Source organism: Oncorhynchus nerka, linkage group LG9a (assembly GCF_034236695.1).
Source record: "Oncorhynchus nerka isolate Pitt River linkage group LG9a, Oner_Uvic_2.0, whole genome shotgun sequence".
NCBI classification, from domain to species: domain Eukaryota; kingdom Metazoa; phylum Chordata; class Actinopteri; order Salmoniformes; family Salmonidae; genus Oncorhynchus; species Oncorhynchus nerka.
In genome coordinates this window covers 41095039-41110716 of record NC_088404.1, presented here as the reverse complement: position 1 = coordinate 41110716, position 15678 = coordinate 41095039, and the positions used below count along the sequence as shown (strand labels likewise).

General features: G+C 44.4%; 1 protein-coding gene across 1 annotated transcript; it reads left to right on the top strand.

Annotated features, from left to right (window-relative positions):
* Positions 1-1025: 1025 nt before the first annotated feature.
* On the top strand, positions 1026-8820 carry LOC115134769 (cerebellin-1-like). The gene is made up of 3 exons (XM_029668963.2): positions 1026-1704; positions 2353-2472; positions 7912-8820. Exons 1-3 carry the CDS (start codon positions 1453-1455, stop codon positions 8107-8109), a joined length of 570 nt encoding a protein of 189 aa, XP_029524823.1. The 5' UTR covers positions 1026-1452; the 3' UTR covers positions 8110-8820.
* Positions 8821-15678: the final 6858 nt, after the last annotated feature.

Sequence of the window (15678 nt, the reverse complement as noted above, 5' to 3'; positions counted from 1 at the left end):
AAGTTCACAAATGAATACACAGGCTACCATACCAATAGAGGGAGACAAATTTACTTTCACTATGTTATGTCTACCCCTGAGCCCAGGTTGAAACTCCAGGCAAAGACTCATGTAAAACAATACAATCACCAACAGCGAGTTTCCAGAAGTCATTTTGCCCCTCAGTTATTTTCAACATGGTTTAACTTCCTACGTTTTCCACTTGTGTGGGTACACCCAGAACCGGCAGAGCATGACGAGGGGGGTTATTTAGGCCTAATCGATATTGTAGATGACCCCCCCATGATTGTTATCGGTAGGCTATGTATAGCTTTGTAAATCTTTGTATATTGTCTCTCCCAATCATTCTCATAATCAGTAGAAAGAGGAGGAAGGGAAGCGCTACTAAGGTACACAATAGTACATTTTGGTAGATAGAAGGTGCTCTTTGGTAAAAGAGGTAAATTGGTCATCAACAAGAAAGGAGGACCAAGGCACTCTTCATATAATTAATTAAAATGCCTTTATTAGTATGGCATGTTCAATAGAAACACATGTTTTTTTTAAACGAGGCGTTTCAGCTGCATGGCCTTCGTCAGGGAGGCCATGCAATAATACTATAGTATTTCAGAACGTCCACTCTCATGGGTTCACTCATGATCGATATCGTTCTCAGAAAGAAAATCCTTTCACGTGACGCTAAAAAACTTTCCATGCGCATGGTTCTTTGAAACCGGATGTTAGATTTTCCTCCTGCTATTATTCCTTCTTCATTGACAATTCTTAACAGCATCCAAAATCAAAGTGATTATGACAAGAGAATTGGGGGTCTGTGTAGGTTCTCCTCTTCCTCGAACATTGGGGTGTCATCATCCTCTCTAGCGTCTGCTCCAGCCGAGTCCACCTGTAACATATCTCCGGAGCGGGAAAACTACTCCGCCACTGTCACGTGGTGGGGAGGCGGGCTCGAGCGGGGCGATTGGAAATCTCGAGATGCGCTAATCTGTGATTGGTGCCCGGGGGAGGGGTCTGCCGAAAACGAACGGGGCGTGAGCATTGCGCGTCCGGAGCCTTTGTGTTTCAGCTCTAATATCTCACATATCAATAATTCAGTGCGCAAGCAGACGGACCCCGCGCTATGTATTCAACTGCGCTTCAACTCGACAAGGGCCTCGTACCGCTCTCGACTGGTTATTCGATTACGGAGTGAGACAAGAAGGCGGGGAGGCTTGAGCTGAGAGGGGAAAAATAAGTTTACACGTGGAACGACTGGGTAAAGGGAACTCTCCATGATTTAAAAAAAAGAAACGGGAAAACCAAACCTGTCTTTGACCTTTCCAAAATTTAGAAATACACAAGGATAGCTATAATTCAAGAAAGCTAAAGGAGTTTGTCATTTGGAAAGACTGCATTCTGTCGAACATAATAAGAATAGCAGGATACAGCCACGAAGTACAGAGTGAAGTTGCCATAATGTTGACGGTATTACTGGGTGCAGTGTGGCTAGTGACTCTAGTGAACGCGCAGAACGAGACGGAACCCATCGTGCTCGAAGGGAAATGTCTGGTCGTTTGCGATTCCAACCCAACTTCGGATCCCACTGGGACTGCTCTCGGGATATCGGTGCGCTCCGGGAGCGCCAAAGTGGCTTTTTCAGCCGTGAGAAATACCAACCACGAGCCTTCGGAGATGAGTAACCGGACTATGGTCATCTACTTTGACCAGGTAACTTTCACTGATCTGTCTGTCTGCTATATCACTCTGGACCTGGTAGGCTATAATGTGGAGCGAATGTGGCGGGAGGGGTTTTGGATGACTGCTGTTGAAAATGTATTTAAAAAAGCTCTCTGTCCATCAGTAGAGAATGGAGATTCACTGTTTCAGATAGAGAGGACATTTATAGATGGAGGCAGGTGAAAGTAGTCATCCTTTAAATATTTAAATTCATTTTGATGATATGAAATTATGTCTGACATCTCTCCAAATAATTGAATACCAGTGTCAGGGGGGGGGGGGGGGTGATGTCTTACTCCGTGCTACTCCATATCTCAAAAGGTTAATAGCCGCCAAATGGCTATTCAATTAAATTACATTTTGGTCCAATAAAATTAGACCTTTGAGCCCCAGAATTTTATAGATGGATTAATTCCAAAATGGATTAACTTGGTTTCTATAATTGTCTTCATTTGAAACTAACAAAGTTATAGTCAAATGTCATCAGTTACCTAGTCCTATAAGATGCAGTATCATTGTGTATTGGGTGAGTTCCTTTCATCTTTGTAATGCAATGAAATTCTTAAGCGTTTATGTGATTGAGAAGTGCCTTTGATGTTAGTGTATTTTCCCTCTTCACACTCTTTCTATCTTCCCTAGATACTTGTAAACGTTGGTAAGAATTTCGATGAGGAACGGAGCAATTTCATCTCCCCGCGCAAAGGGATTTACAGTTTTAATTTCCACGTGGTCAAAGTGTATAATCGCCAAACGATCCAGGTCAGTGCCCCTTATCAATACTGAACACTGCCTCAGTTTATTTCAAGTGTGTCTGTGTGTGTTTGTGCGCGCGCGCGTGCCGTGACTGAGCGGGAGGGAGGAGGAGAAAGGGGAGGGAGAGACTTCGAACACCCGCTGGTAGACCCCATATTAGGCCTAAATTGAAAAATGATTCCACTCGAAATAATTTGTAGATTTGTGAGAGGTCATTCCACTAATTCCCCAGAGAAAAGGGGTGTTTGCAGATGAAAGTCACCAACTGAATCATAATGAATCGATACGGCTATGGAGCCAATTAAGAGCAGTGGCAGCCAGTTAGCCAGTGTCGCTGCCATAGTGGCTTCAGGACCTTGGACAGCAGCAGTGTAGAAGCTGCTCTGTCCAGCTGCGTGGTTTGGCGGCTGCATTTTACAGCAGGTAAAAATACCAAACTGGTCAAAGTAGACCCAGACCAAACAGGTATTTTGAGCAAAGTTACTTGGTTGATAATATCAATGGCTGCTTTAAATAATATACACATACAGGTAATTGGCAAAATATAGGAAACACTTGAGTAAATTAGGGATACAAAGTAGTCCTATATTGAAGCTGGTGCTTCCCCAGAGGTGTGGTTCCTTAGTTAATTCAGCAATTAACATCCCATCATGCATAGAGCCATGTATAAAAATGCTTAGTTGCTCATTATTTTGGCTACCATGGCTAGACGAAATCTCATTGACTTTGAAAGAGTGGTCCCAAAGGAGCATAGGGGTATAACGTGTCTGTGTGTCAATATGTCACCAGATCTTAACCCAATTGAACACTTATTGAACACTTGATTCTGGAGCTGCGCCTGAGACTGTTTTCCACCACTATCAACAAAACAGGAAATTATTTAATTTTTTGTGGAAGAATGTGTCGCATCCCTCCAATAGAGTTCCAGACATGTGTAGGTTCTATGCCAAGGTGCATTGATTCTGTTCTGACCTGTGGGGGCCTAACACCCTATTAAGACACTTTATGTTGGTGTTTCCTTTATTTTGGCAGTTACCTGTACATATTGTGCAGCGCCAATCCATCGAGCAACGACTGACAGCTCGCTTTTCCCAAGCAACACAAATAGAGTAATCCTTTGATTGCGTTAAATTAGTGAATATACTTGATTAGATGTAACCCTCTTTAAATAACATTTAACACGGACAACGTGGCTTTTAAAACCAGCCCCTCTTAGAGTGTATCTTTCACTAATTAAATCATGGTCTAATTATGCTGTGAAATCCATGGGGCTTCAGCATTACATTCTGTTATTCATCTCTTATTGGAAGCTGAATTAATTAGTTGAAAACAAACCAGGCAAGCAAAATGAAAAGCTCTGTCAAGCTGTATTCCCCTCTCATGTCATTGACACCAACTAAACCATGAACAGGTACAAATTACAGACAACTTACTCAAGCAACTAAATAGCACACTAAATACATTTCACTGTCAATAATTTTCTCACAAAAGACAAATATAAAGATTTTCACTGGAAACATGCATCATCCTCCCCATATAAACCAAATAATAAATAGAAGAGGATTCCCAGCTCAGTTCAGCTCTGAGACACTAGTCCAACATAGACACAACTGCTGTGTTCAAACTCCCACTATTTGATTGCCTTAGAGCTTCTGTTTGCCATGGGGAGACAAAAGGAGGGAGGCAGGGGGGGGGTGTATGTGGTTGGTTGAAATGGAGATTAAGAACTTTCCAGTGTCTTTCTAGAAGGATGGTCATGTATTTTGTGGAACAGGATTGTCTTACAACTCCAGTATTTTGCCATTGAAGGAGGAATACAGGCATTACATCTTGAAACATCCATTAATATCTCACCTCCTCGTTCAAATCTGTGTGGATCTCACAGAGACCAGGGGAATGAGAACCCAATCCACTGACATAAATAAATGTCTTATCTCCTCATCATTCTATTTATTTTGAATGTCAATAACCATCTTGACTTTATAGAGTTGGCACAAGTACAGATTGTTTCAGCAATCCACTTCGAGGACAAACAGAAGCACAATTCTAATTTCAGAGGCTTCCATTTGTATGTGCAAACTCCATTGTCATAGTGTTACATGTGAGCCCCAAGTACAAATCCCCTGAAATAATACATTAACCAACTAATCAATAACTTAAAGTTAAGTATGAGTCCCTACTGGGGATGGAATTTAAATTTTGGGCAGTCGCCAGTCAGGCCTGCTGGGCTAGTAGACCACGGTTCTTACTAGCCCGGGTCCAAAATCTGTGCCAACTAACCGGCGGGCTAATTGAGCAGACTTTCTAACAGCCCGGTCTGAAAAGTACTAGCCTCGGGCTAGCGGGCGATCTTAATTTCAATACAAGTAAGATAAAGCAGGCTAACAGTCATTCAAACTGACAAGAAAACAAGCACTGAATATTGTAGGGAATCATTGTACCATCTAAATCGTTGTGAAATATATTTTCAATTACAATGATTCCTTACACTATTTCGTGCTTGTTTTCTCACAAAACTGAAATTTAGCAAACAGCGTAGAATTTTAGCAACCAGGATTTTTTTTTATTTCCACTAGATAACACAGTCGCAAAGTCAGAACAGCTTTCCCAGTTTGACAACAGATGCCGCTCCAGCGGGAGAAATCAATAGGTGAATATTACAGCCAATCACAACACTGGCGGGTAGGTAGTACTGTAAAACACTATCATTATAATATTAGCAGAAGAGATATTATGGACAATTTCTGAAATTCCAATGCAAAAACATTTTTTTGAAACCTGTGTAGCACCTTTAAATGCACACTTCTCCCAAACACATGACATTTCTAAAGATAACCTTGCTGCCCAGTCAGTGTGTCTCCCTTCACCCAATGAAGAGAAGAAAGTGGTCTGTTGTCATCTGTCTGTCTGGACAGGAAATTATGTGAGATGAGGATGTGTGCTTTTTCATTACAGCTAAGTGCTGCATTAAACTGTGGGCGGAAATCCACTCACCAAATGTATATCTAAATCTTCTCTCACTGGGCTTAATTGGGTGCTAACGCATTAATGAATTCAGCAGCTCAATGGAATGCTGACACCATGCACCAGCCTTTATTCCATTTACACATCCATGTGCTGTAATTGCAGGGGCTGGCTGGGAGCAATGATGTTTTTGGGAAGTGACTTGTGAATATCAGACTCAGTAGCCCCACTACATATAGGACCTTCCACCCCCCTATATATAGGACCTTCCACCCCCCCTATATATATAGGACCTTCCACCCCCACTAATTTATTTATTTATCCATTATCTTACCAGGTAAGTTGACTGAGAACACATTCTCATTTGCAGCAACAACCTGGGGAATAGTTACAGGGGAGAGGAGGGGGATGAATGAGCCAATTGTAAACTGGGGATTATTAGGTGACCATTAGGTGACCATGATAGTGTGAGGGACAGATTGGGAATTTAGCCAGGACACTGGGGTTAACACCCCTACTCTTACAATAAGTGCCATGCGATCTTTAATGACCTCAGAGAGTCAGGACACCCGTTTAATGTCCCATCCGAAAGATGGCACCCTACATAGGGCAGTGTCCCCAATCACTGCCCTGGGGCATTGGGATATTCTTTTAGACCAGAGGGAAGAGTGCCTCCTACTGGCCCTCCAACACCACTTCCTGCAGCATCTAGTCTCCCATCCAGGAACTGACCAGAACCAACCCTACATAGCTTCAGAAGCAAGCCAGCAGTGGTATGCAGGGTGAAATAATAATGGCACTATATATAGGACCTTCCACCCACACTATATATAGGACCTTCCACCCCCACTATATATAGGACCTTCCACCCCCACTATATATAGGACCTTCCAACCCCACTATATATAGGACCTTCCACCCCCACTATATATAGGACCTTCCACCCCACTATATATAGGACCTTCCACCCCCACTATATATACGACCTTCCACCCCACTATATATAGGACCTTCCACCCCACTATATATAGGACCTTCCACCCCACTATATATAGGACCTTCCACCCCACTATATATAGGACCTTCCACCCCACTATATATAGGACCTTCCACCCCACTATATATAGGACCTTCCACCCCCACTATATATAGGACCTTCCACCCCACTATATATAGGACCTTCCACCCCACTATATATAGGACCTTCCACCCCACTATATATAGGACCTTCCACCCCACTATATATAGGACCTTCCACCCCCACTATATATAGGACCTTCCACCCCACTATATATAGGACCTTCCACCCCACTATATATAGGACCTTCCACCCCACTATATATAGGACCTTCCACCCCACTATATATAGGACCTTCCACCCCACTATATATAGGACCTTCCACCCCACTATATATAGGACCTTCCACCCCACTATATATAGGACCTTCCACCCCACTATATATAGGACCTTCCACCCCACTATATATAGGACCTTCCACCCCACTATATATAGGACCTTCCACCCCACTATATATAGGCCCTTCCACCCCACTATATATAGGCCCTTCCACCCCACTATATATAGGACCTTCCACCCCACTATATATAGGACCTTCCACCCCACTATATAGGACCTTCCACCCCACTATATATAGGACCTTCCACCCCACTATATATAGGACCTTCCACCCCACTATATATACGACCTTCCACCCCACTATATATAGGACCTTCCACCCCACTATATATAGGACCTTCCACCCCCACCTGGGATATGGATACCTGATGAAGACCCAGGGGTGAAACGTGGTTATAAATAAATATCACCTGGGAGCATGAGCAGCAGTGTGCAGCGTTTTCCTTTCTGTTTCCCTTACATCACTGCCAGAAAGGAGGGATTGTCCCCCGTTTGACCCTCTCAACCAGCTAAGCGAGGTTCCCTTTCCCCTCCTCACTGTGGATGGGGCTGGGGGTAAAGCTGGGTCTGGGTGGGAGCTGAGTGAGCCTCCCCTGGGCCCTGGCTGGTGGGAGGGATGTAGAGGCGTGGCCCTGTAGACTCATTTAGCACACTAAACTGAGTCTGCTCTGTCCTCTTGCTCTCTCTCTCTCGCTCTCTTGCTCTCTCTCTCTCGCTCTCTTGCTCTCTCTCTGTCTCTCTCTCTCAAGCTTTGCTGGTACAAACCAAGGCCTAAATAGTGTTTTGATCACTTTTATGCTTTTATGCATGATTTAGGGGCTACTGTTTGAATGTTAAGGGCATGTTTGAGTCAAGGAGTGCTCAACCCGCAGGTGCTTTTCAACTTTACTCCTAAACTCAACACTAGGAGAGTGCACTGTACAATGTATGAATCTGAATGAGTGAAATTATGTGATGTTCATGTCTGTGTTTACTGTGTTCTAGTGTGTGTGTGGGTGGGTGTGTAGAAATGTGTGTGTACTTTACGATCTCTAATTGTAACATCTGTCCTGTCTGTCCCGTAGGTGAGCCTAATGCATAACGGATGGCCTGTGATCTCGGCCTTCGCTGGGGACCAGGATGTGACTCGTGAGGCTGCCAGTAACGGAGTGCTGATCCAAATGGAGAAGGGGGACCGAGCCTACCTCAAACTGGAGAGAGGAAACCTCATGGGGGGCTGGAAGTACTCCACATTCTCTGGGTTCCTGGTCTTCCCCATGTAGAAGACAAGGAGACTGGAGGGACTAATGCTTCTCAGCTCGGCGGCTTGGGAGACTGTGGAGTGAGAGAGAGGATAAAAGATAGAGGAAGAGAGAGAGAGATATGGGAGAGGAAGTTAAAGAGATGTGTAAGGTATAATTAGGCAGGGCAGGCTCTCCAACACACTCACTCACTCCGCTGCCTGACTCCAGCTCTGGACAGCCAAAACTTTTTTATCCTCAGAAATATTATAATTTAAAAACATTAAAGAGAGAAAAAATTATAGGCCAAGTCCACCCCTTCCCTCACATCATCTCTTTCTGCATCTGCTTTGAGGAATGTCTCTGTATTACCTACAGTGTCAAAGAGCTGCATCGACCATGTTTCCACATACCGTATGGTCATCCATCCCCACCCATCTTCTGTGACTCCATTTTTAAATTCTATACGTCTGTGTACAGTCCGACAATACATTTTCTACATCCCTTCCACCACTGTCATTACAAGTCCAAGCAGATACTGTACTGTACCATTGCGTCCTCCTCACTCATCACTCCTCCCATCCCCTGTTCTTCACATATATTGATCCTCTGTTCAATACTCCTCCTCTCCTGTCCTGTTGTGTTATCCTCCACTCTGCTGCTCTTCTTTCTAGCCTTCTCCTCCCAGTAAAGATGTCCCTGCTTTGTCTTGGTTGGAGGATTTCTGAAACTCTAAAAGACTCTAGCTGTATACTGGATATATATATATATATATATATATATATATATATATATATATATATATATATATATATAAATATAATATATATATATATATAAATATATATATATATATATATAAAATATAAATTCTGAAAGTTTCTATATGATATAATCTATGATTAACAGAATCTGGTTGAATATCGTATTTCCGTATTTCAATGTTAACATTTTGTGATTGTGTGTGGATTATGAGGCTGCCCTTAAGTACTGATGCTTCTTGTTCTTGTTTCGGTCGAAATGTGGCTAAACTGAGACTATACCAGAAAAACTATAAAGGAATTTATTATGATTATTAACTGTACAAATCCTCCCGTTTATTTAGCAATCAATTTATCTATTGTTTTTTATTTTCTTTGATCCAATAAAATTGAAATGGTACTTTTATTTTTCTTAAACCTAATCCGAGACTCTTATTGCGATTCATTTGGTTAAACCTAGTTGGAAAAACAACTAAGGCCGTCTCCACCCATCTTCCCATCTTCCATTCAATTCCAAAACGTTGGCTGGAGTGAGTGATAATCAAGATGTAGCACGTGTGTGCGTGCGTGTGTGTGTGTTTGTGTGTGTACAGTAGGTACTGAATGTGTGTGTTCATGTCTGCGAGAGCCAACATTGTTGTTCTGAATGTGTATGTGACAGTGTGTGTTGTTCCCAGTGATATTGTGCTGTCTTCCTGGCCGCTGATCCGCTGTATAGAGAGATTCAGTCTGGTGATTGGGGGCTTCCTCCACTCTTCTCTTACTGCTGCTCACTCTCAAGACGTTAATGAGCTCCTGGGGGGAAATTAGTGCTGGCATAATAAGCAAACTCTGCTGCTTATACAAAGATCATGTTATGCTCATTTCTACCATTTTCTCTTTTCCTCTCGTTTCCTCCCCTTCTCCATTCTCACTTCCTGCTCATGATAAGCATTTAAAGAGCTGCGAAGGGGATTTTAACCTTGTGATGTGTTTTATGTCTTAGTGATTATGTAGTCTTGTTTAACATTCTGGTGTTACCTTTTTTAGATGTGTTTATCACTCATTTATGTTTGAATTCACTTGTGCGTACAAGGCTTTTCTTGCTGCGCGGTCAATCCAAGGTCCACGTCCTCTAAACATAATTTGACTGGAGGGAGATGAAGGTAAATGTAATTGTCTGCAGTGGGTCCCAGCCTAGCAAGCCTCTTGGTGGGGCGAAAGCCAGGCTGGCAATGGCACCCACTCGACCTCACCCCCTGCCCTCCCTCCTCCTCTCAATGTCAGGGAAACAGCTGACAAGGGGTGTGAGGCCCATGTATGGAAATGTACACAGATTTCTTGCTGTCCTCCACACTTTCCACATTTCATATGGACGGGCAGACAGACAGGGCCAATGGCAGGACAGCTCAGCTCAGCCCAAAATCATACAGCTACGAACCCCATGACACTCACTCCACTCTCCCTCTCCCCAAGGTTTGTGCTTCTGCTTTTACATTCCTCACATGTGTACGTATAGGCCTGCTGTATGTGCTGTGTCTTGTCAACATTTGTCCTGTTTCATGTTGCAAAGTGGGTGAGGAAAGATTCTCATCATAGATTTCGGGTAGAGTGAGAGTTTGCGCATTTGAGCTGACTTGTTAATATCAAGGGACTTGTTATTCACAGACAACGTCTTGCTTAAGAGGGAGTGATATGTGTTTGGAGATATGCTTTGTTTATCCATGAAGTGAGCTGAGAGGAGGGAAGGAGTGCATAACATTTGGGAAATGGATATTATTTGTACATGACTTACTAAATGTGTACTTTTTTGTCCTGTTTGACTGTTTGTGCCATATGCACTGCAGGCTGGTGGAGAAAGATATGGTTAGAAATGTACTTATTACTTGATATAAATCATTCAGTGGATGTTCTGATTCTGTAGAAGGTGGTTTCGGTGCTTGTTACTGAAGTGTCTAAAATGCAGAAAAAGAGTGGTGAGTGGCAGCAATTTCTAGGGATAGTAGTCTGGGCAGTGTCTGGTGGTATTAATCCGGTAGTCTGGGCAGTGTCTGGTGGTATTAATCTGGTAGTCTGGGCAGTGTCTGGTGGTATTAATCTGGTAGTCTGGGCAGTGTCTGGTGGTATTAATCTGGTAGTCTGGGCAGTGTCTGGTGGTATTAATCTGGTAGTCTGGGCAGTGTCTGGTGAAACTAATCTGGTAGTCTGGGCAGTGTCTGGTGGTTATAATCTGGGCCGTCTCTGGTGGTACTAATCTGGGCTGTGTGTGGTGGTAGCAGTCTGGGCCGTGTGTGGTGGTAGTAGTCTGGGCCGTGTGTGGTGGTATTAGTCTGGGCCGTGTGTGGTGGTACTAGTCTGGGCCATGTGTGGTGATACTAGTCTGGGCCGTGTGTGGTGGTAGTAGTCTGGGCCATGTGTGGTGGTACTAGTCTGGGCCGTGTCTTGGCCGTGTGTGGTGGTACTAATCTGGGCTGTGTGTGGTGGTAGTAGTCTGGGCCGTGTGTGGTGGTACTAGTCTGGGCCGTGTGTGGTGGTAGTAGTCTGGGCCATGTGTGGTGGTGTTAATCTGGACCGTGTGTGGTGGTACTAATCTGGGCCGTGTGTGGTGGTACTAGTCTGGGCCATGTCTGGGCCGTGTGTGGTGGTACTAGTCTGGGCCGTGTGTGGTGGTACTAGTCTGGGCCGTGTGTGGTGGTACTAGTCTGGGCCGTGTGTGGTGGTACTAGTCTGGGCCGTGTGTGGTGGTACTAATCTGGGCCGTGTGTGGTGGTACTAGTCTGGGCCGTGTGTGGTGGTACTAGTCTGGGCCGTGTGTGGTGGTACTAGTCTGGGCCGTGTGTGGTGGTATTAATCTGGGCCGTGTGTGGTGGTACTAGTCTGGGCCGTGTGTGGTGGTACTAGTCTGGGCCGTGTCTGGTGGTACTAATCTGGGCTGTGTGTGGTAGTACTAGTCTGGGCCGTGTCTGGTGGTACTAATCTGGGCCGTGTGTGGTGGTACTAGTCTGGGACGTGTCTGGTGGTATTAATCTGGGCCGTGTGTGGTGGTATTAATCTGGGCCGTGTGTGGTGGTACTAATCTGGGCCGTGTGTGGTGGTACTAGTCTGGGCCGTGTCTGGTGGTATTAATCTGGGCCGTGTGTGGTGGTACTAATCTGGGCCGTGTCTGGTGGTATTAATCTGGGCCGTGTGTGGTGGTATTAATCTGGGCCGTGTGTGGTGGTACTAATCTGGGCCGTGTGTGGTGGTACTAATCTGGGCCGTGTGTGGTAGTACTAGTCTGGGCCGTGTGTGGTGGTACTAATCTGGGCCGTGTGTGGTGGTACTAATCTGGGCCGTGTCTGGTGGTAGTAGTCTGGGCCGTATCTGGTGGTAGTAGTCTGGGCCGTGTCTGGTGGTACTAATCTGGGCCGTGTCTGGTGGTACTAGTCTGGGCCGTGTCTGGTGGTACTAGTCTGGGCCGTATCTGGTGGTACTAGTCTGGGCCGTGTCTGGTGGTACTAATCTGGGCCGTGTCTGGTGGTACTAGTCTGGGCCGTGTCTGGTGGTACTAGTCTGGGCCGTGTCTGGTGGTACTAGTCTAGGCCGTGTCTGGTGGTACTAATCTGGGCCGTGTCTGGTGGTAGTAGTCTGGGCCGTGTCTGGTGGTACTAATCTGGGCCGTGTCTGGTGCTACTAATCTGGGCCGTGTCTGGTGGTACTAGTCTGGGCCGTGTCTGGTGGTACTAGTCTGGGCCGTGTCTGGTGGTACTAATCTGGGCCGTGTCTGGTGGTACTAGTCTGGGCCGTGACTGGTGGTACTAATCTGGGCCATGTCTGGTGGTAGTAGTCTGGGCAGAGAGTGGTGACGCCATGCAGCCCCACTGAGGCCCTCATTAGTATCCGCTGGCTGGCCCAGACGTCTGAGGGTGTGACACTAACCAGAGCTGAGGGCCCAGCTACGCGGAAACACAACACGGCACAGTACAGCAGAGAGGGAGACTCTCAGTGAAAGGAAGACATTAGCTTTTTCTGTTTAACCTGCCATGAAACAGGTGGGGCTCACAGGAATACAGTGTGGCAGCAATGTTTGGGTGGTGTAAACTACATTTTTAGACGTTAAGGAGATGCTTGTGGTGGAGATGTTGGTAAGGCATGTAGTGGAGGTTAGCATATCTAGCTAGGGAAGCTGCCATTGCTATCCATTTTAAGGTTCTGAATTTTATAGTGTGTGTGTGTGTGTGTGTGTGTGTGTGTGTGTGTGTGTGTGTGTGTGTGCGTGTGCGTGCGTGCGTGCGTGCGTGCGTGCGTGTGTGTGTGTGTGTGAACAAGAACCGTTAACAAACAAAAATTTGACCAACAGGGGACATTTTGTTAGTCCCCTTGAGGTCAAATGCTATTTCTAGGGGGTTAAGGGGTTAGGGAAAATATGATTTTGAATGGGACTGAATTGTGTGTCCCCACAAGGTTAGCTGTACAAGACTGTGTGTTTGTGTTACAGTAGGAGGGTGAAGAGTTAATGACAGAGTAGCCAAGGTGCTGACTGAGGAGATGGGCTCATGATTATTTATCGTAATATAAATTCTAAATCATTGCGTGAGACTGGGTGAGATAAGGTAGGCCAATGTAATTTGTTTTGTCGCATACACCAGGTGCGTTGGTTGGGCACATGCCCGGTCCGTTGACTGGAGTGATTCATGCGATCCATCTCTTCCGCTCTGGCAAAGTTCGAACGCCGCCCTAGAACAACGACGGCGGGAGAGCAGGGCCCCTAAAGCAACAGGGATAGAACGGCCATATGGTAGTTGTCCTGGATGCGTTCTCCAGATAATGATCGATAGAGGGGTAGGAGCCATACATACAGTAGATGACCATCAAACCACACACGCACAAATGCACACACCACGCGCACGTCCCATGCTGGGTTTTACTTGTATCAATATCTTTGTATATGATCCAAAAATGTTTATGTCGATATTGGAATATAGTTTATTCCCTTATAGGCAAAGTAATAACGCACATTACACTTGTTTTTAAATGTCTTTTAAACTCGAAATTTCTTGTTAAACTGTATAAGTGATGACATCGAAATATAAAAGCTAAAATTCACGTTGTCGTAAAATTAAGTCGTGTGTGTGCGTGAGTGCACATATACGTGACCCCCAGAACGCCCTGATCAGGCTTCAGACAGTGTACAGTAGGTTATTTGAAACTCTACTCATAATTGCTGAGCCATGAATAGACAGCCTGTCATGTCATGTCATATTGTGCCTAATTGGCTGAAACACGCTGTTGCTCTACACAAATAAAAACATAGTTAGCGGAAGGAAAATGTCAGGCTCATTTTAGTGTCGAGTCTACTTAAGTGGCCACGTGCATTGAATATGAATCGCATAGAGTAATTAATTCTACATTCTCTATAGAGGAATGTTTTTTCTAGAGAGTTGCACTTTGGTCCCACAAAATGTGGCCGTATGTTCAGTTAGTAGGCATAATGAAATAACATTTGTAATACTTTTATAAAATAGACACTTGCGATATGTATAAATATTATATTGCTGTCTTCGTAGGTCGCACTGAGATTCAGATAATGCAGGCCAGGGTTGTGCGAATGTTTTCCGATTGTTTGCTTGATGCATGCTTGATTTATGGTGTGAAATAGATTATGACATGAATGGTTTGCACCTCATCCTTTTAATTTGATAAAGACAATGTCGAAAATAGTCAAGAGACCGTGAACAAAGAAATAAAGCTACTTGAAAAATGGATATCCTAAAATAAGATGCAGCAGTGCCTACCTACCGAATTCCTCTATTCATTTAGCAGATCAACGAGATTTTTTTGACCATCATTAAAATCCACAACCGATTAAATTGATCAGAGGGAATATGACAAGCAGTTATTTAAAATACATTTCAGTCTTCCCCAAAACTGCTTCCCCCACATTGCTCAGTGAGCACATCTATAGTTTCCCTCTCTTACGATCCCTGTACACTGAGGGGAGGCGCCGTCACTCTCCCAGCTCTATCATAGACAATTTTACACCAAATTAGTCTTCAAACAAGCTCAATAAAGACAGACTAGTTGGCACCCCGTGTGAGTGTAAACATAATTATTTCTAGGAAGTGGCTTCAAATTTGGAGTACAGTGACAAGCAATTAGAAGTTAACGGTGGTAATTCTTCAAATGCTGTGGTGAAAAGAAAAACGGAAAGCAAGCTCTGCAATTAAAAGAGAAAGTGGCGAGACCCAACAGATTTAATCTTAATTGCCAAATGAGGGACCCTATTAAGGATGTTTACTTTTACTGTGACGCTCGGGCAAGAGGGGAGTTATTATGTCGGTTCTGAAATTAAATTAACCGCCCGCTGGATTTGATTTGCCTACTGTTGTAGGGATTGTGAGTCGACAGCGGATGGTAGCAGATTTGACACCACTCTGTCACTGTTCCGAGGTTATTTGAGAACGTATCTGGTGGAGACAATTACGCACGCCTTCTGCAACCCAGAATATATTGTTTTGAACGTGCCCATGATTGTTCAGTTTTCTGGGTTTACTATATTCAGTAAAATATAGTTGCATTCATGTAGATGGTTGTTTTTCTGGCTTTTACTCAGGCTCATTGGTAGATGAAATGCGCACTACGCATCGATCCGTGGAAGTCACCACGGAAACTACACGCAACAAACAGCGAGTTATTAATCGCCTGTCTTGTCCCACGTGGGTAAGCACTCTAATCGCATAATCGGCTGAATCAAAATTAGATTCTGTTCGAAATGTATTCGTTTCGCTGGATTTTTAATTGACCCTGTTCTCTGTGGAGCATAAAGGCTCATACATATAATACCGAACCACCAGGTAACTTTATGAGTAAGTGATAAACCACGCTGTTTCAT

Excerpts from the sequence above, each read along its gene's own strand:
- LOC115134769 (XM_029668963.2), top strand. The coding sequence starts at position 1,453 with ATGTTGACGGTATTACTGGGTGCAGTGTGGCTAGTGACTCTAGTGAAC. Across the intron at positions 1,705-2,352 it reads TGGTCATCTACTTTGACCAG|ATACTTGTAAACGTTGGTAA; the intron begins GTAACTTTCACT and ends TATCTTCCCTAG. Across the intron at positions 2,473-7,911 it reads ATAATCGCCAAACGATCCAG|GTGAGCCTAATGCATAACGG; the intron begins GTCAGTGCCCCT and ends TCTGTCCCGTAG.